At 42.6% G+C, this 21,906-nt stretch overlaps 1 protein-coding gene across 1 annotated transcript in view; it reads right to left on the reverse strand.

Annotated features, from left to right (window-relative positions):
* ERCC6 (ERCC excision repair 6, chromatin remodeling factor) overlaps positions 1-13,922 on the reverse strand; it is a 72,545-nt gene extending 58,623 nt beyond the window's left edge. The window contains exons 1-4 of the mRNA XM_061162014.1: positions 13,815-13,922; positions 8,709-9,144; positions 6,744-6,864; positions 4,746-4,857 (exon numbers count right to left, since the gene is read on the reverse strand). Coding sequence (XP_061017997.1) covers positions 4,746-4,857; positions 6,744-6,864; positions 8,709-9,130 — 655 coding nt within the window. The 5' untranslated portion in view covers positions 9,131-9,144; positions 13,815-13,922. The remainder of the gene's footprint in view (positions 1-4,745; positions 4,858-6,743; positions 6,865-8,708; positions 9,145-13,814) is intronic.
* Between the last annotated feature and the right edge of the window lie 7,984 nt (positions 13,923-21,906).

The following is a 21,906-nucleotide window of genomic DNA, read 5'->3' on the forward strand; positions in this document are numbered from 1 at the left end:
CAAAGACAGACCCAGTCATATGTAACATACAGAGAGAAATTTTGCCATGTTTCCTTATCAAGTAAAGAGTAGTCCTTGAAGAAGCAATCTCCCAAGTTTGCACATCACTGCTAACACCAGCATTGAGAGGGACTTAAAATTCAAGAGACAGCAGAACTGAAAACAGAAATCTAAACAATCAGCATGCACCTAAATAGGTTAGACATAAATGGTGGCTCTGCTCCATTCAACAGGATAGTCACCACGTGGCCATTTAAATTTACATTGAGAATTCATTTTTTCAGTTGTACTTGCCACACTTCAAGAGCTCAATAGCCACATGTGGCTAAAGGCTACCATGATGAACACCACAGACAACATTTACATTATTGCAACTATGTCTACTGGACGGCACCACGACAGATAAGTAAACTGACTAAAGGGACGAACTAAAATTGGAAGTTCTGCTATACTAATAGAAAGCCACCCAGAAATCATTCCTCTTTCATCAGCTGAAATTAATCTCTAGCAAAATTACTTTATCCATAGCCAAAATATCAAAGGAAGCAAGGCTTAACGGGGAGGAAACCATATTCTAAAATCTATGATCTCTTGCAGGCCAATAACACCCACGCAGTTTTTCATTAAATGTTCACTAAAGAAAAACATACATCAGAAAGTGCACAAATCCTCAGTGTACAGCTCAGTGAATTTTCAGAAAAATATACCCACACACACCTGAAGATGGAAACAGCAAACCACTCCAGTATTCTTGCCTGGAGAACCCCATAAACAGAAGAGCCTGGTGGGTTACAGTCTATGGGGTTGCGAGAGTAAGACACGACTGAGCAACTAAACCACCACATACCTATACACCAGCACGCAGATCAGGAAGCATAAATTACTAGGATCCCCAGATCTGCCTTTCAGGGTGTCTCCCAGCTTCTAGCCCACAAGATACTGACTGACCTGTTAATGCTAAAGATAAGCTGGACCTGGCATTGAACTTGGAAATGTTTGTGCTTGGTCTGGCTTCTTTTGTTCACAATTATGCCTGTGAGTCATACTTGCTGTTGAATTTGGTTGCAGCCTGTTGACTCTCATTGCTGCTGTTAGTACAGTATTCTATTATACAACTCTACTACAATGTTTCCATCCTACTGCAAATGGACGTTTGGGTAGTTTCTAGGTTTGGACTACTGAGAATAATGTTGCTACAAGTATTTCAGTACATATCCTTTGGTAACACTATGTATACAATTCTTTGGGTATATTAAGCTCTGGTAGACAACACTGAACATTTCCAAAGTGGTTCTGTCAATTTTAAGTTTTATCAACAGTGTTTCAGAGTTTCAACTGATCCATATTCTTGCCCTTCCATTTTAGCTATTCTGCTAGGTGTGCAGTAGTGCCACTCAGGGGCTGGAATTTATATTTCCCTGAGTGGCTAATGCGGAAAAGGCAATGGCACCCCACTCCAGTACTCTTGCCTGGAAAATCCCAAGGATGAAGGAGCCTGGTAGGCTGCAGTCCATGGGGTCACAAAGAGTCAGACACAACTGAGCGACTTCACTTTCACTTTTCACTTTCACGCACTGGAGAAGGAACTGGCAACCCACTCCAGTGTTCTTGCCTGGAGAATCCCAGGGCCGGGGGAGCCTGGTGGGCTGCCGTCTATGGGGTGGCACTGAGTCGGACACGACTGAAGTGACTTAGCAGCAGCAAGTGACTAATGAACTAGGGAACATCTACACAGATTTGCTGATCTTTCGGGTAGCCTCTTGTAAGGAAAATGTCCAAATCTTTCGCCAATTTTTCTTTTTTTTTTTTTTTTGCCAGTTTTTCTCACAGGTGGTCTTTAAAAGAAAAAAAAAAGATTTCTAGGAATTCTTCATACATTCTAGACTCAAGTCCCTGCTTCAACACAGATATTGCAAACATTTTTTCCCATTCTCTTAAATGCTATCTTTCAGCAAACACAAGACCTTAGTTGTAACATAGTTCATTTATCAAATCTTTTCCTTTACAGTGAGCATATTTGTGTCTTGTTAAATCTTTGCCCCAAGATCATGAAAATGTTTACTATAAGTTTTTTTTACCCTTCACATTGGAAGATCTGCAATCCATCTGGAATTTACTTTAGTATGCTATATAATGGGCCAATCTTCACATTATCTTCATGTGAATTAACCCAGCACACTTAATGAAAAGATGATTCTTCTCCACAGCACTGTACTGCGACATATATCATACATTCAAGTGACCACATATGGGTGGGTCTGTTTCCTGGACCCTCTATTTTGTCCCATTGGTGTACTGGTCTACCCTTATGCCTCTACTGCACTACTGTCTTAATTATTATAGCTTAATAACAGGTCTGGATATTTTATTCTTCTTCAGGATTGCTGTGGCTATTCTTGACCTGATGCATTTTTATATAATTTTAGAATCACTTTACTAGTGTCACTCACCTCAGCCTACTCTTCCTACCCTACACCCTCTCCCTCAGAAAACTCCCTGAAGTTTATACTGGGGTTGAATTGAAACTAGAGAAGGATAGAACTGACATCATTACAATATTGTATCTTCCCATCTATAACCATGGTGTATCTCCCTCATTCATCTTCTCTTAATTTTTCAATGACATTTTGCTGTTTTTTTTTGTTTTTTTTCATTTTGCTGTTTTTAATGTAGAGAGCACCAAAGAAAACTACTTTTTTAAACTAAGAGTTATTTCCAGGTATTTTGATTTTGATTATAATTGCCATCTTTACTAAATTTTTATTTTTTACTTTTGCTCATATGTAGAAATATGACTGATTTTTCTATACAGACCTTGTGTTCAATGACACTGCTAAATTCACATAGTAATTCCAGTAGAACACCCACTGATTCTTTCAGGCTTTCAATATGACCAATCACACATTCCGTAAATAGTGATGGTTTTATTTCTTTTCTTACATTACTACACTACCCAGTAGAATGTAACAGGAAAGGTGATAGCAAGCACCTCATATCATCACTGATCAGAGGAACAAAGCCAACTGCTGCAGTTTATCCCACCAAATTCCAGGAAAGGATTTTTTAATCAGATAATCCTCACAATGATTAAGAAATGGATCATTATGTGGAGAGCAGGGAAAAGGAAATCTCAGGAAAGCATGGGAGCAAAGAAATGAAGGTCTACTGTGCTTATGCCCATCTCAAGACAGGCTTGGAAGGTTAAAGAATGTAGCCAAGGTCTATACCTGGGAAATAAAGAGCTGGGGTGCATAAAGCCTAGACACTCTGCTCTCCTGCCTCCCCAGACAGGGCACAGAGCACCAGGGAGAAGGAAGGGACCCCAGAAAGTATGGAAGAGGAAGGGTGATAAGAGAGACCAGGAGTCTTAAGTGTTGGCTAGAGCCCCAGTGGAAAGAGATAACAGGAAACAGGCGTTCAGAAAAAGGGCAAGGCCATAAGTGTACAGACTTTAAGATACTAGAACCTAGGTGGCCAGAGAAGCCATAGGGAAGAGGTAAGATTATTTGGAGAGACGTAGTATTATAAAAAGAGGGCTCAGCAAGAAATTCTAAGAGTAATTATTATTTAAAATAAGCCTAGAAAATCTGGTCAAAAACAACTCAATAGAAATGGTCAGAAGGCTGAAAGGAAAATCAGGAGACAGACATGGCTCCTGAGAGGCAGGGAAGTAGCAGCTGCTACAGACAGGCCAAGTGGAGCTTTTGGATTGGGGGAAGCAACAATTACCCCTGGGTCGACTTTTACCAAACAAATAATAGGAAGCAAAAGATAACAGCAAGTTCTAGGCAGCCAGATCAAGAAAAAGTTTTTTACCAATGAGAAATACAGCATTTCAGCAGCAGGAAGCACTGGTCACAGGCCCAGTGGATTCCGTAGGACAACTCTGATAGCACAGCTACTATTTCTTTCCATCATTTCAACCGAGTCTTCACAATTCTCTTGTCTTACTGAATGGAGTCAGCACAAAATATTTGCTTGAAGGGCTTAAATCCATATTTCAACTAGTAAATAACTGAACAGCTACCAACAATTTCTAAACACACATACACACACTGACACTCAAGACATTTTGTTTCAGAACTTATGCATCTTCCCAAAAGGTTTTCCAAAAGACACCCATCCAGGGCAGTGATATAAGCAATACGGCATGGATTAAATAACCTGAATTAAGATGCCTTAACAACAGAATTGATGGTTAGAAAGCCTCTCAAATAGGTCCCAAAAAGATTTGAAAAGCAATTCTATGAATGTTGACTGGTGATACTGGGTCAACAAAATATAATTCAATCAAGATATTGGGTGCCTTTATGAAACTAATTATACAAAATGTTAAGATTTCTAATTTATTAAACGTAATACTAAATGGGCACCAGGAGCCTCTATTAGGGTGAGTTAAAAATTTACTTTCATTCTCTGAAGCCCCAAAAGACTTGTTAATTTGTTTCATCTCACAGTTTCTCTCTCTCTGAACAGTCTCAATCTAAACATCAAAGAGCTGCTAAAGAAAGATACATAAAGGAAAATAAAAACAAGTTAGACTAGTAGACCAAGGTTAGGGTTAGGATTAGGGCTAGACTAGGTTCTATAGGTGTAGAGAATAAAATGTCCTATGTTTGTTTTGACACTAAGCAATTAAATGTATTTGTCCAAACACCCAGGCTGGGACTGAAGAGACACCCTCCACTGACAGAGGTTATCAGGCCGCAATTCGAGAACAGAGACACCATCCCCAGGATCCTCACCTGCATCCTCCTCCTCCAGACTGGCATGATCTAGTTCAACTTTTACCTCTGCTCCTCCAAGGATGGCCTGGAGTCGCTTTTGTTTTGCTGTGATCTTCTTCAGCTGTTGTTCCTTAAATGGTAAATGTTGAATACAAAAAAATAGCAGTGAAGTGATTAAATACAAAAGGCTGCATCATAAAATTTTAAACACTTTAATCAAGGGCAAAATCAAAATAAAACACAACAGCCATATATTACTATTACTACAGAGAAACTTATCTGAGTAACTGCTACTTTTCTAGCAGGAAGTAGCGTGTTCCCCCAGGCAGCACCCCGTCCCCACCCTCCTGACTGGGTGGCACAGTCCTCTACTGGCTAAGCACCTAAGCTCCACATGCACTGACCCTCCACTGACTTGGGAGGTGGCACTGCTCTACTTGTCCCCATCACACACTGGGTAAATCACAACATTTGTTTCTGACCTTAGCTGCCAAAGGGCTATGAGGTCAACAGGCTCTATGGCAAAGAAACACATAAATGTTCAAACAGTTGAAAAAGTCAGCCCCCTTGATAATCTACCATATTTCTGATTGGCCTTTATAGTACACTACTCAATCACAACATTCTAAAAACAAAATCTATTTTGACAGACCCTTTTACTCTGTCCTTCCTGCCCCCTGCCTTTGTTTTGTCTTCCTCCAACATCACCAGAACTCAGCTATGTGGCCATTCCTAGGGACGCCCCGGTTCACTAGGCCTGTGGTAGGTGGTTCTTCTTTCCAAGGTCAAGAATGTTTAGACAGCAGACGTGCGTGTGGGGAGAGGGGACATCCTGATTATGGACACCATGTTGTAATGACTTGCAATTCTGTTTTATCTTGCAGGTTTTCTCTCAGCAAATTCTCATTTAAAACAGCCTGTCTCTGAATAGTCTCTCTCTAAACATCAGAGAGGTGCTAAAGAAAGACAGAGGAGTAGACAACCAAGTTAGACTAGTACCTAAAGTGGTCTAAGTATTGGTCCTCGCTGCTCTTTGAAACCCCAACCCACCAGAAGCCCACTATTCACACGCTCCCACAGAGGCCAGATGGTCCCCTGTCTGCTCTGGGGAGACCCCGGCTGCCTCACTCCACTGTGAGCAATGACCTGTGAGCTGCTGCTATGGAGTTAAGTGAGGAATCAGTGTGGTGAAGACCATGAACTGGTGAGTGGAAAGCCAAAGGAGGAGCCAAGGCTACCTAGACCCCCAAAGGTAAAGCCCAAACAGGCGTCGTGAGGACCCTACTCGCTGCCCTGAATCAACTGCAAGCACAAGGCCATCTGTCAGTCACTCTGGACGGCAGTAATAAAATGATTAAAACCAGCCATTTCTACCTCCTGCCATATGTTGTTATGGAGTGTACGTAAGTTCTAAAAAATGATTCAGACTTTATAAACACAAAGTCAAAAGTAATAGACATTTCCCTGCCCTTAAGTCCAACAACCCTAAGTGCAGGCCCAGTCGGTGTGGCTGGGTGACAACTGAACACCTAAGGCCAGCCTCTTAGGACAGTGAGCATGAGTGTGGCGGGGGCAAGGGCCATGCTGACAGGAAACACGGTGCAGACAGTCAGTAGAAGCAGGAGCTGAGCAGGAAAAGAGGGCAAGTCCACATGAGATGAGCCAGCGTGAGAGGCTGGAGGGCCAAAGAGGAACCTCAGCTGGGGGGAAGAAAGCAACGACGCAAGGGAGCCCACGAAAGTACGTGAGTGAGGAGGCGAAAAGTCAAAAAAGGGAACTTTCTCTCAGTTGTGAAGGTGCCTGTACATGTGTGTATGTATTTTTAGGAACACTCTTTAAACACAGGATGTTAAAGGGAAACAGCCAAAAAATTAAATGCATAAAATTTAATTCTCTATTGTAAATTTGCTTAACACTTTATAAATACTTTTCAGAATACCTATTTCCTAAATATTACATGAGCTTAAATAATGACTGTTTCCAAAAATGCAAGACTTAAGTGTTTTCTAGAGTCACCTTGTTATACTTCTGTCGTTTTACAGAATCTAGTTTCCTGTTGATGTCTTTGTTGGTGGCAGCTTGAGGGCCAAGTTGTTCAATAATTTTATCAATCTGTCTTAGGGATGTCGTACATGACCTGAAAAGAGAAAATGTCTATTTTCCACTCTGGTAACATTTTTTATAGAATAATATGAAAAGAGGAATGCTAAAAACATGTCCCTTTTACTTCTCATTAACTAAAAGACAAAAGAAACTAAACCAGACTAACATATTCTTTTTGGACACTAACAGAACTTGAAAAGTTGTTATAAATCTAAGACGACTGCTCATGTTTTTCTTTAATCTGGCTAATTTTAATCTGCTGATTCCCATTTGCAAACTGATTCATTCATTCTATAAGTATTTTAAGAAACTATATTATATTATTTAATATATTCAAGAGACTATGCAAAAATGATGGGCAATGTTGTCCTTGTATATCAAAAAATGCATATACTTTTTTTTAAAGACAATTTTTTAGAGCAGTTTTAGGTACACAGAAAAACTGAGAGGAAGGCAGAGATTTCCCATATACTCTTTGCCCCAAATATGCACAGACTACCCCATTACCAGCAACCCAAACATGGGTTTTTAAAGCCCATTATGGGAGTTTCCCAAAGTTTGGAAAAAAGTACTAAACATATTTAAACATTTTCTTATATAAATCAGACATCTGTGATAGTATTTTTCTTTTGTATGACTAGAAAACTTATTGCTATATTATTACACTTTGGAGTACAAACAGAAAAAGTCAATTTATAATAGACTGCTCCTAAAATAGACATAGAATTGCAACCCCCAACTTTCAAAAGACAAATTCAATACTGACACTTGTGTAATTTGCTGTCTATATCCTCTGTGGATTTCAGCAGAAAAGATGTTATCAACGCAACTTACTGGTGGTTTTGGCACCATGTGTCACCCTCTGCCTAGCATTAGGCAGTCTCGTGACTCTGCAGCACCCTACTCTGTCACCTCTGCAAGCAGTGGACACATTTCCAAGGTCGAACGTGTAAGGTGTGAGGACATCAAGGTCCTCACACCTGAAGATCAGACTACAACTATTGGAGAACACCTGCAGCTCAAGAGGCTCAAAGAACACACCAGAAAACTGTTAGCAGAAAACAGGCCCTTTAAGTGCCAACAGTAACACAGCATACTCCACGGGGTGGCCAACAGCTCCATATTCTTCCCTCTCCCCTCCTCCAGCTGCTCCCACCTGACACTGCACCATCCCTCCACCTGGTCCTCCCCTTCTCTCTCCTGCTTGCAGCGCGCTCTGCTGAGAACACTGGCTTTGGGAGGGCAGAGAGGCAATGGAGAGTGAGCGCACCTCAATCCTCTGCCCCCTCTTTCAACCCAGGTCCAGACCTCTCCACAACCAATGCATTCTGCTCAGCACAGCCCAGGTCTGTTTCTCCTCTAAAGCATAAGTGAGCCTCCATGGAACTTCACTTTTCCTTAGAGAGTCAAAAGTACAACAGAAGAAAGGAAAAGCTGGGAGGTATTTCTCACTGTTTCCAGAAATGCAAATCTGAGGTACCAAAAGACTGGCCCTCAGTTTAGGAACAGGAAACTAGAAAGAAATTATAGGATGGGGGGAGAGGGCCGGGGGATGTTCCTGGTATCTGGAGTAGGACACATCAGATCTTCAGACACACCTCTCCTGAGAACCATTCTGTGCACAAGCTTGCAGGATCTGGGCCACTCAGAACTGCACTTCTCTCCAGGACATCATGTGTAACAGCTGCCAAGAACTGAACTGCGTGAGTACTGTTTACAATGCTCCTGAGAGCTAGGGTTTAAACACAGGTCAAGGACTTACTGACTCCATCTTCTGATTTAAGGTTCTATAAATCCCCTCAATTTTTGGACTACCACAGGTATTGTCTAAATTTTTCAGACAGAAGTAAAATCAGAGAGAAGGCGGTCCACACTCACGTGAGGTCGTCCAGGACTGACCGATACTCCTTCTCTGCCTCGGCAAGCTGGGCCACGCGGGTGGCCTCATGGATGGCGCTGTCCACCTGCTGAAGCACCCCTTGCTCCAGCACATCCTGGTCGTAGACATCTACACCCAAGCCCTGCAGCTCCAGGGCCTGCGCGCTGGGCTCCACCGCCTGGATCTGATGTCTGTCGATGTGCAGCAGGGCTGGCCCTCTCCCGGGAAGTTCCAAGAGACACCCTTCGGTGGAAGTGGAGGGTCCATTAGCAGAGGAACAAGAGGGGAGGCTCTGCCCCAGGTCCACGTCGCCATCCTTCTCCTGCTTGATTGTCCCCTCTTCACTGACACTGACAGCCTGGCTCTGTGAACAGTCTTGCTCCTGAGTTTGACTTGAGTCGGGGATTCTTTCATTTGGCATCCTCTTCAGACTATCTAAAAGGAAAAAAATTTTCAGCAAGCCCATCAGTTACATGGAATTGTATTTATAAAGTTTAGCAAATATTTATAACTAAAGCAGATTGATTTCTCAAAAGACCAAGCAATAATCCTCCAATTACATAAATTCAAGTTTCCAAGCATTATTTATCTTAAAAGAACACAAGTTATGGATCGTCTTGAGTTCTGATAATAATTAAGAAAAAATCCCAACAACAGAAAAAGAAATGCAGTATCATCAACAAGAACCCTGGGGTAGCCACCTGAGAAAGCTGGCAACCAGAATCCCAAGTGATGCCCACAGAGACTTCTCCAAATCAAGCGAAGTCATTTCACTGCTGCTTTCCAAGTGAGCCTCTTCACTGCATTATGGCACAAATGACCTACATTAGAGCTGCATGATCAACTGCAACATACAGATTTAGTGACTTAAGAAGAGACTTGTACAGAGATTCTCTACAAATCTAACACTAGAAACTTTTAGGTTGACTATTTATTCCAATAAGTAGAAACCTCTGAAAAGAGATAATAAATAACACCACTCAAATCAGAACCTCAGTTAGATTAATTAAAAGTCTCAAAAATAACTCCATTTCAATGCATGATACAATTTCTCACCAGCAAGCTAGCAAAAACACAATGACTGATAATATCGACTACAGGTAAGAAAGAGCCACCTTCACATAATGCTGGTGGGAATATAAATTAGTAAAATTCATTTGGAAGGCAGTTTAGCAATATCTGCCAAAATTTAAAATGCACATTACTCGGCACTTATTCCAGAGAAATACTCACATATACATAGGCTATTTATTGTAGCATGTTTAATAGTTTTAAACCGGCATTAAGTATTCTCAACGGTAATAATATAGAAGCCAAGTAAAATGAAAAGCCACGTCGTATGAAGGCATTTATATTGCAAAAAAATGTGTACCCACATCTGTGTGTACGGAATGCATTCAAAATAATCTGAAGACACATACTAAACCTGCAGCATTGGAAGAGGGGAAACAGAAGGAAAAGGAAAGAATAAAGGGGAACTTTCACATTTTACAACAAGAAATCAGGAACTCTTTTTTTCTTTTTTTTTAATCAGGAACTCCTTGAATGAAAATGTGTTTGCTATGCTGCCGGTATAACTCCATCTAATAAATGCTTTTAAATAGATTTTTTTTTTTTAAGTGACAGCTTATCTTTTTATTTAACTGTGAATAAACTATTTCTATGAAATGTTCACAGGTTCCCCAACAAGCTCCACTCATTCCTCATTAAAGTGATGCCAGTGGCCAAGCACTAGGACACGAGGATGCCAGGAACTCAGTGTCACCCTGCCCCAAGGGGCTCACTCTCTACTGGAGAAGCATGCCAGTGGGGCAGGTGGATAAAAGAGGCACAGACAAGAGGCCAGGTGGACACAGAAGGGACAGTGTACTGGATCTGGAGTTCAAAACACACATACAAACTGAGTTTTGAACGTGTGACCCAAGATCTGATACACATGAGGTGTTCAAGCATGTGGAAAGGAAATCTCAGGGAGGAATCTAAGATAACAAGTCTGGTCTGGACAAGTGAGTCACTGGTGAATTCAGTCACGAAAATTTGAATCAGAAAGGAAGCAGATGGGAAGCAGCCAAAGCTGCCCGGCCAGAATGCAGGCAGAAACATGAATCTGGGCTCTAGAGAAAATCTGAACAACATGTGGAAATACCAGCAGAGTAAACAGCCGCAGGGATCCCAGGGCTCTGACAGGTACCAAAGATTCTTTCAGAGGATAAGAAAGAGGCTAAGTTTGAAAAGGTTAAAAGTCAACATCAGAGAAAGAAAATTCCTCCATCTGGGGCCCTTCTGATTATTTCCAGGAGAAAGGATCAGACTGGCACTCTATTGCTTTCAACAGAGAGCAGGATTCTGGCTCCAAGCCTTCATGCTAGCTAGAATTTTTTCATTGTTCTTATTTGTATGTATACAAGGATTTCCTTTTCAGTTCTTAAAAAATATACTAATCAATCAAAATATTAAGTAATAACTCTATAGTGCAAAGACAAGGTTAAAATAACGATGTTTGGAGAAAACGTCTAATAAGGAGTTAGGAAGGAATGGTCAAATATGGAAAATAATATGGCAAGTTCTAAGGAAACTACAAAGGTTCCACTGGATTTGGAAAGTTGATCAGTGGTTACCTTAGTAAAAGAAATCTTAGCGAAGCAAAGGGGAAAAAAATCAGACTGTAGTGGGATAAGAAATGAGCAGATAAGGAAATAGAGGCCTAAGGATAGGCTACTGAAGAGAGATCACTGGAATGAAAAAGTAATCAAAGGATGGGGAAGGAAAATTTGGTCAAGAAAAACTATAGGATGAAACTTAGTGGGGATTAGGGAGATAATCTGCAAAGAAAGTGGTACATGAGACAGCAGCAAGTACAGAAGTGAAGAGGGCATAGCACATCTTTCTCTGACTCTGGCAGGAGGATGACTCCTGATGGACAGGTGCAGAGTAGAGAAGCTTAGGTGGACCGTAGAGAAAATACTCTATAAGGCAGGAAATTTGGGCATTACCTGAGTCACGGGACATAGTTGGGATGGGAGGTGGGGGAGAGTAAGAATCTAAACTAAGTAACCTGTAGAAGAGAAAAGGTGATGGGGAACAAACACTGGTGACATGTGTGGAAGGCCTACCAGAGGCTAGTTCCCCAACCAGGAATTGCCAACAACCCCAATTTTCTCCTTCAGTAATTAGCAGTCCCGGGGGAAATGCCAATGTTGGGAGTCTTCAGAGTAGAAAGGCAGATGTAGCTTGGGGGTAAAGATGTTGAGGAGATAAGGAGAAGTCAATACAATGCTGTAAAAACAATTATCCTCCAATTAAAAATAAATAAAATTTTTTTTTTAAATAAATAAAATTTTTTAAAAAGATGCTGAGTATTTTAAGTAACTGACCTTGGGGGTTCAAGCTGGGTATATTAGGGAAAAAGAAACAAACAAGCCAGAAGGCACTGAAGAGGGAGGAAGGAAAAGGCAGGGGAAAAGGAAGAAAAGAAGGAAGAAAGGAATCAAGACACTTGGAGAATAGACCAAAGGGCAAGTCTCCTAGGAATAAGAGATGAAAACCAGGAAGTTCTGGTTAGAAGGTGGAATTTCAGAAGTGAAATAAATCATCTGACATTCAATAAATATCTACTGAGTCAATTACACCAGACAATGTACTATGTCAAAGAGTTTCTGTCTGCATAGAACTCAGAAGCTCTTGCAGATGACATATTTTAAGAATTATATATATGTATTTACATACATAAATATATGTGTGCTTAGTTGTTCAGTCATGTCCTACTCTTTGCTCCCCAATGGACTGTAGCCCGCCAGCCCCCTCTGTCCATTGAATTTCCCAGGCAAGAATACTGGAGTAGGTTGCCATTTCCTTCTCTTACATAAATAAGTATTTATACATAAATTACACACACACAAATGTAACTGTGGTAACTGCTACAGAAAAGTACAGACTTCTTTATAACAAAATAACAGAGGAGCCTGACATTATAGAAGTAGGCGTGAGGTCAGGGAGACCTCTTTGATAAACTGATATGTGAACCAGCATCTGAAGGATGAAATAACAGGCCAAAAGTGAATATTTTGCAAAGAAACAGCATGTGTGATTTCTAAGGCTGGTAAGAGTTGGTGCTATTGAAAAACTGGAAGAAGGCTGGAGCATTCTGAGAAGTCTTTATTGTACATGAATTACAGAGTTAAAGAAGCTGATAATGACTCCATTTATTTACAGAACGTCTTCTAACACTCTGCAAGACTTAACCATCTGGGAAAACAATATCTTCATTGTCCTCCTTTAAGCACTGCGGGTCTGTGGGAGGCGCTGGATACAGGTTTGGAGTTTTAGTTGTATATATGCAAAACTGGGAAGGGGAAGGGGTGTACTTGAAGATGGAGCCTTAAGCAAGGACCACATCACGGGGAGCCTAGGGAAATATGAACTTGGATTTTTCTCCAAGTGTAATGGAGTGACTCTTAACAGTTTCAAACAGGGTGATAATGCCGTGACCCAATTTATGTCTGTAAAAGATCAGCTGGACTACAGTATGGATAATCGATCGGAGGAAACAGCGCAACATGGACATGCTGGGACCCGTTCGGGTGAAAAGTGACAGGAGCTTGGAACAGGGTGGCAGCCGTGAAGATAAGATGCTACGTGGGAAGTCTTTATGCTACAGCATTTATATGCGGACTGCTCAATCCTCCTTCACATACACCTGACTTGTTTTTACCCCGACTGTCCCGTTCAAATAACAACTCCAGTTTTAATCGAGATCAAACAGGGCCGGGCTGACCCTAATGAGGGGAGCGGGGGCAGGACACAAAACCGGAAAGTTGATGCTTAGTCGCCGGCCCTCCTTGCCCTCGGGGGAGCCAGAGGCGGGGACCCCCCCCAACCCCAACCCCGGTTCCTCCCAGGTGAGCGCTCCCTAGCGTTACTTCCGGCCTCAGGTGTGCTGGAGCGACAGCCGCGCGCCCAGCCCGAGGGCCCGCTCCTGGCCGCCCGCGCGAAAGGGCTCCATCCCGGCTGCCAGGGGTCCAGACGGGGCTGCGGCCGCCTGGAGAGTCGGAGCGGGCCCCGGACATCTCCCGCCTGACATTCAACCAGGCCGCCAGAACACTCACCCCAGGGCCGCGCGGCCACCCGTACGGAAACGTACACGCAGCAGCCGCAGTCAGCACCGGCAGAACTTGCACTAGGACCGGGCACGGCGCGTGCGTCTTCTGCGTCTCCTGCCCGCCGTAAGCACCGCCCTCAACAATGACCCGACAGCCGTGCGTGGGCGGGGCCTAGGGCGCATGCGCCGGCTTTAGGGCTTATTTTGAACCAGGGCGAGGCCACGTGGTTTGAGCTCGTGACACAGCTGTGCTTTTTCTACCTGGGAGCCGAGTGCGGAAGTGGTCCTGGTTGCTGATCTCTGGCTTGTGGCTAGCGCTTCACGCGTGGTGAAAAATACATCTTTAGTAAAGGCGATTATAAGAATTAAAAGAAAGAATAATAAGAATGTTTCCAGAAAAGGTAGAGAGGGATACACAGTGTGCCGAGCGACTGTGCTGACAATTAACCATGAGCCCCAAAGAGAAAGTAAGCTTGGGGAAAGGAGCTGTGTTGAGCGCCGCACGTTTCAGTAGCCGGCTGAAATGTCTTCTGGCACGGCTGTTAGTACGTGAGGAATCGGGAGGGGGCTTATTTATCTTTGTTCCCCCTCTTACACACACACACACACAGACAGCCGCACGCACGCACCCCGGGTGGTGTGTGTACATAATGGGCCTACGTCAGTGTCTTGATTGCGTTAGTCAGTCACTTAATATTTGTCCTCCGATCGAAAAGGTAAGGAGGATTTTTGAGCTGGGTGAGAATTCAGCTGGGAACATTTGAAGAAACAAAACGGTCACACACAGGTTCAGAACAAAGGGAGAAAACTGAGCTTCACCTGAGGAAGGAGTAGCCCCTTTGGGCGGCAGCTGTATCAAACAGCAGCTGCTTTGCCCAGAGATTCCTGCTCTGGGAGAGGGTGAACCTTCCAGGGATCAGCGCCAGAGAGCCTTCTGGGAGTAAGTGACTGTGGGAAGGATCTTCTGGGTCTGCGTAGGAAAGTGCCTTACTTTGATGTCTGAAGTTGGATAGTAGGAAAAGGGAGTGGGAAATATACTTAAAACACTCAATAATAGCACTGTGTCTGTCCTGTTGGCATTGCCAATCTACATATGCCTAGAGCCATCCCACATCAAGATAACTTGTTTTCTTTTCTCAAAAGGAATAAAGAATTCTAGTCATGTCTTGAATAAAATATTGAAAATAGTAATGCATTAGTAAGATTAGTTTGAATGCTTGAATGGGAGAGCAGTTTTCCCCAAATATATAGTGGTTACCACTTTGAGAATGAGGTCCACTTTTTAATGTTTACGGTTTTGGTGAGCCCCTATAAATCATTCAGAATTTGGACGGGAAGCAAATGGTACACTAAGACTAGGTAGTTGAGAGTTAATAACAGTGTTTACAGAGGTGTGGGCAGGATTTAGGAAAACAACTCAGGATGGGATAGTAACCCTGGGGCTGGTGAGAGGCCAGGAGCCTCTCTGTTGACATCTGTTTTGGGCTAGATTGCATCCCTCAATTCATTTGAAATTCTAACCCCCAGAACCTCCAAATACAGAACTGTATTTGGAGATAGGGTCTTTAAAAACCCTAAAAACTGTTAAGTTAAACTGAGGTCATTAGGGTGGGCCCTAATCCAATGTAACTGGTGTCCTTATAAGAAGAGGAGGTTAGGACAAAGAGACAGAACGAAGACCATGTGAAGACACAGGGAGAAGATGACCATCTACAGGCCAAGGAGAGAGGACTCTGAAGAAAAACAACCCTGCCAACACCTTAATCTCATACTTCTGGCCTCCAGAACTGTACAAAAGTTAATATCTGTAATTTAAGTCACCTAGTTTGTGGTACTTTGTATGGCAGCCCTAACGAATAGATACATACATCATCCTTGGTCCTGAAGGGATCATGGGAGGAAATGGGTTCAGAAGACAGTAGCTGAGTGGAGAAGACCACTTGACCAGAGAAATGCAACAACGTGTGGTCACTCAGCAAGGGGGAACTTGGGAGATAAATACCCTGGCCTCACTCTCTTCCATTATTTCACCTGCTGGAGCCTCCCATCTCAAAACCACTGAGAGGTAACTCCCTGGCAGTTCAGTGGTAAGGACACCTCGCTTCTACTCCTGGGGGCACAGGTTCCATCCTGGTGGGGAGCTGATACCACATGCTGAGTGGCACAACCACAAGCAAAACAAAAAACACTGAGAGCCAGAGGGCAAGGGAGCCTGTTGATGCCCAGCCCTATGGATCAGTCTCTTAGAGCATAGGGCAAGGTAGAGAGAGATGGAGAATGAATCTGGAACATCAAACAAGTATGCAACATATCCCATGCAATTGCCAGTTCAGTTCAGTTGCTCAGTCATGTCCGACTCTTTGTGACCCCGTGAATCGCAGGACGCCAGGCCTCCCTGTCCTTCACCAGCTCCCAGAGTTTACTCAAACTCATGTCCATCAAGTCGGTGATGCCATCCAGCCATCTCTTCCTCTGTCATCCCCTTCTCCTCCTGCCCACAATCCCTCCCAGCATCAGGGTCTTTTCCAATGAGTCAACTCTTTGCATGAGGTGGCCAGAGTATTGGAGTTTCAGCTTCAACATCAGTCCTGCCAATGAACACCCAGGACTGATCTCCTTTAGGGTGGACTGGTTGGATCTCCTTGCAGTCCAAGGGACTCTCAAGAGTCTTCTCCAACACCACAGTTCAAAAGTATCAATTTTTCAGCGCTCAGCTTTCTTCACAGTCCAACTCTCACATCCATACATGACCACTGGAAAAACCATAGCCTTGACTAGATGGACCTTTGTTGGCAAAGTAATGTCTCTGCTTTTTAATATGTTATCTAGGATGGTCATAATTTTTCTTCCAAGGAGTAAGCGTCTTTTTATTTCATGGCTGCAGTCACCATCTGCAGTGATTTTGGAGCCCCCCAAAAATAAAGTCAGCCACTGTTTCCACTGTTTCCCCATCTATTTCCCATGAAGTGATGGGACCAGATGCCATGATCTTAGTTTTCTGAATGTTGAGCTTTAAACCAACTTTTTCACTCTCCTCTTTCACTTTCCACTTTCATCAAGAGGCTTTTTAGTTCCTCTTCACTTTCTGCCATAAGGGTGGTGTCATCTGCATATCTGAGGTTAGTGATGTTTCTCCTGGCAATCTTGATTCCAGCTTGTGCTTCTTCCAGCCCAGCGTTTCTCATGATGTACTCTGCATATAAGTTAAATAAGCAGGGTGACAATATACAGCCTTGACATACTCCTTTTCCTGTTTGGAACCAGTCTGTTGTTCCATGTCCAGTTCTAACTGTGGCTTCCTGACCTGCATATAGGTTTCTCAAGAGGCAGGTCAGGTGGTCTGGTATTCCCATCTCTTTCCGAATTTTCTGCAGTTTATTGTGATCCACACAGTCAAAGACTTTGGCATAGTCAATAAAGCAGAAATAGATGTTTTTCTGGAACTCTCTTGCTTTTTTGATGATCCAGCAGATGTTGGCAATTTGATCTCTGGTTCCTCTGCCTTTTCTAAAACCAGCTTGAGCATCTGGAAGTTCACGGTTCACATATTGCTGAAGCCTAGATTGCAGAATTTTCAGCATTACTTTACTAGCATGTGAGATGAGTGCAATTGTGCGGCAGTTTGAGCTTTCTTTGGCATTGCGTTTCTTTGGGATTGGAATGAAAACTGACCTTTTCCAGTCCTGTGGTCACTGCTGAGTTTTCCAAATTTGCTGGCATATTGAGGGCAGCACTTTCACAGCATCATCTTTCAGGATTTGAAATAGCTCAACTGGAATTCCATCACCTCCACTAGCTTTGTTCGTAGTGGTGCTTTCTAAGGCCCACTTGACTTCACATTCCAGGATGTCTGGCTCTAGGTGAGTGATCACACCATCATGATTTTCTGGGTTGTAAAAATATTTTTTGTACAGTTCTTCTGTGTTTTCTTGCCACCCCATGCAATTATAATTATCCTTTTAATATCCCTTTAATTTAGAAAATGCATGATGATTCAGAGTCACTCAATTCAGTATAGCTTTTTTACATGAGTTTGTATTTAGTTAATTAAAGGATCTGTATACTTTCAGTCAAGTTTCCCCTGACCTCTCTAGACAGAGAGTACTAATAAAGTCCTATTAACAGCAGATTTATTGATTCCTGTGCCCACCTGAACATACAGGACCCTTCTTTTTGTCCAGGCCCTTACGAATGAAATTAGTGCACTCTAAAGGAGATATTCCCTCAGCCCTTCTGCCATGTGAGGACACCACGAAAAAGGTGGTGGTCCCAGAAGTGGGCTCTCACCAGACACAGAACCTGTTGGCATTTTGAACTTGAACTTCCCAACTTCTAAAACTGAGAAATTTCTGTTGTTTGCAAGCCACCCAGTCTATGATGTTTTGTTAGCAGCATACATTGACATAGAATGTAATAGTGGGATTTTTAGTACCTTGTTCATAGTACGCATTTACAGACTGAGATATCTAGATGTCAATCAAGACCTCTTACTTCCTCCATATTCACTCAGTCCCTATTGGTTCTGCATTATTGATTTGGATTTTAATGCATTTTACTTAACAAGCACTTATACAGCCCTGACTGGGGGCCAGGTTTTGTCCTGAGTGCTTTACAAACATTAACTCACTTGAATATGACCAGAGTCATCCTCCTGCCTTTACTTTCTATTTAGCTATCAGTGTAAGAAACTCTCCCCCTGCCCTCACAAAGCAGAAGAACTATGTTGACTCTCTCTTTTAAAAATTTCAGGGTAGTGACGATGCATCAGTTTGGTTCCCCATTCCCCATAACCATGGCGGAAAAAATGTGTACTGGAAGTGCATTGAACACTGTGTAAGTTTAATAAATCCAAAAACGGAGGTAAAAGCGTATTGTTTAGAATTATCATGGCAGTCACTGGAAAATAATGTTAAATGTATGCTGAATAAATGAGCTAATAATTTTAAAAACAAAGACCATATAAAACCATATGTTTCCATTGAAAATATATGTATGTGTGCATGTGCACAGTGTGTATGGTGGGGGAGTATAAGGTAGGCATGAGGGATGGTCTCCTTACTTTTTGGTCACACCTGCACCAAAATCTCTCTCATTGATAGAGCCTCTATGTCTCTTAATCTCATTGTTTCATATATTCTGTCCAACTTTGTTATTTTCCTGATTTTTCACAAATCCCTTCCTGATTACTTTTTGGCATTACTGGCTTTTTTCCTAAACATTAGCGTCATTTTGGTAATCTTCAGCAAACACCTTGCTCTCCAAAGCTGATATAGAAAGAAGAGAGCCAATATGTATAAGCAGCTCTTTTACCTAAACTTTAGAAGGAGGTAACAGTGTGCCCTGATTTTTAGCAGGTTCCACTATTTCAGTGTAATTTTATTGTCAGTAACCAGTATTGTGACTATTCTCTGTAGCTGTACATTAAGGAGATGTCTAAGGAACTTGTGGTGATTCTGAACACATGAGAAGAGGTTATCATTGATCTATTCTTCATATCAATGGAAACTGGTTACTGATTAAGAGTGTGAACCTGAAGAACTTAGCAACTGTAAGAATAACCTGAGGACATGGACGTGTTCATAGGATATAAGATTCCAGCTAAAATTCATGGAAAGTGAGTAGATTGACATAGATCTTCGTGTCTGTACAGTGTGGAGCAATTTCACATGTTTGTTCTTTATCAGTATAGCTCCCTCTGAGCCGCCAACCCTCAGAGAATGCTATTACACCAATGGCCACTAGAGGAAGCAGAGCATCAACTCTGGGTTGATTTCAACAGATATGTTTGCTTGAGTTGCTACTATTGTAACCAAAAGTGGAAGTCAGGGTGCTCCCTGTTCAAAAGCCAATAAAAAGGCAAGGTTGGTGGAAAGGAAAGTTTGCTTTATTTTGGATATAGGCAGCTGGGGGGGAGGGGAGCAAGGAATGAATGTGGGGGACACAGAGGTGAACACGGCAGAGTCCTTGCTCTCTTGAGACTTACATAAAATCAGAGGGAGAAAACCACAAATGCTTTAAGCAAAAATATGAAATAATAAATGCTATTAAGGAATATGAAATAGGATAACATCGTAAGAGCGTGACTGGGATGCCCTCCTAGCCAGTGTGGAGTAGTATTCAATAGGAGACATTACAGCTGCAATCTGAATGATAGGAGGAAAGTTACCATGTGGGATTAGGCAGAAGAGGATCCTTGACAAGAAGAGGAGGGCATGTGTACGGCTGGACCACTCAAGACGGCTCTTCTCTGTACATCCGCTGCGTGACCAGTGCCTGTTTCACCTACACCCTATTCACATGCCTAACCTTCCTACATACTTGCCCCAAGCCCCAGCCAGTGACTCTTCTTATCGAAGGGGCAGTGAGGAGCCTGCTAGTTTCTCTGGTAACCAAGGAGCCAACCACAGATGTCAGTTCCCCCTGTAACTGGCAATTTCCCCTTGCCAGAGCAGAGACTGCCACCATGACCCATACAGTGGGATGTCACTCCAGGACGCTGCTTCAGACATGTACACTCCCCCTATCCATTAAACCATTGACGTCCCTGTCACTGACTCAGCTCTTTCTTTGGTCTTAAAGCTGGTCAAGCACAATCCTTGTAGGCCTGTGGGGTGCAGCCCGACAGCAGGGAAACACAAACTTGGCAAATTTACACACTAGAAATTGGGCCGCTGTGGCTAAAGCCTGGGAAGGCAGGGGCTGGATACCTAGAGCTCTGTCAACTAGTCCTAGAATTTAGATGTTGTTCCAAGTGCAAATCAAATCCACTAGAAGTTTAAGGAGTTACATGATAAAATTTTGTTTTAAAATATTTTTGTATACGGGTAGTCACAGGTGAGGGACTAGTGGTAAAGAACCCACCTGCCAATGCAGGAGATGTAAGAGATGCAGGTTTGATCCCTGGGTTGAGAAGATCCCCTGGAGGAGGGCATGGCAACCCACTCTAGTATTCTTGCCTAGAGAATCCCAGGGACAGAGGAGCCTGATGGACTACAGTCCACAGGGTTGCAAAGAGTCGGACATGACTCAAGTGACTTAGCGCACAGCACAGTCACAGGTCAACAAAATAAAATTCCAAGTCCAGAAATAAACCCACATGTCTATGGTCAATTGATTTTCAACACTAGTGCCAAGATCATTCAATGGCTTTCTCTTCAACAAATGGTACTGGGAAACTGGATTTTCACATGTAACAGAATAAAATTGGAGTCTACATCATACCACAAACAAAAATCAACTCAAAATGGATCATAGACCTAAGTGTCAGTGCTAAAACTAAAGCTCCTCGATGAAGATTCAAGAGGAAAATCTTCATGACCTTGGATTTGGCAATGCATTCTTAACTATGACACCAAAACCACAGCAATAATAGAAAAAAAAAAAAGTCAACTGTACTTAACAAAATTAGAAATTTTTGTGCATCAAAAGACACTCTCTAGAAAGGGAAAAGACAACCCACAGAATTGGGGGAAACATTTATTTGCAAGTCTTTTATTTGATAAGGGTCTAGTTTTCAGAATAATGAACTCTTCTGAATCAACAAAAAAAAAGAAAGAAAAGTCAGTTAAAACAAGCAAAGTACTTGAATAAACATTTCTCAAAAAACATTGGCTAAACTTATCAGGTGGGGTCTGAGTTAATATTGTATAGAAAGAAAGCTTTCTTTCCTCCCACATTCGGGAACAGAAGAAGGACCTAAAAAAGCGATGTTAATAGTAGTGATTTTGAGGGGGTGGGGTGTATATGCACGTTGCAAGATTAAGCTCCCATTTCAGCCTATTACATCCTTATTCATTTTTCTCTCCCCCATATTTGGAGCTAGCAATGTGTCTGACCCTTGGAAAGTGGAGAAGTAAGTGTCTGAATCTCTGTTCATGTGCTTCTCTCTGGGCTGTCAGTACGGTAATATTCTATAAATCATTATTTACTTCAAATTCCAGTCCTTATAAAGCTTTCCCACCATCACCTTCAGGCTGCACTTCCTTGCTCTCTGAGTCCAGGACAGCACTCAGCAGACTGTTCTGTAACTGGCTGGGCCAGCGTCCATTTCCCCCATTGATGAATAACTGGGCTTTCTGCTGCCCCCACCAGCTCACCCT

The sequence above is a fragment of the Dama dama genome, chromosome 15, assembly GCF_033118175.1.
Source record: "Dama dama isolate Ldn47 chromosome 15, ASM3311817v1, whole genome shotgun sequence".
In the NCBI taxonomy this organism is placed as follows: Eukaryota; Metazoa; Chordata; class Mammalia; order Artiodactyla; family Cervidae; genus Dama; species Dama dama.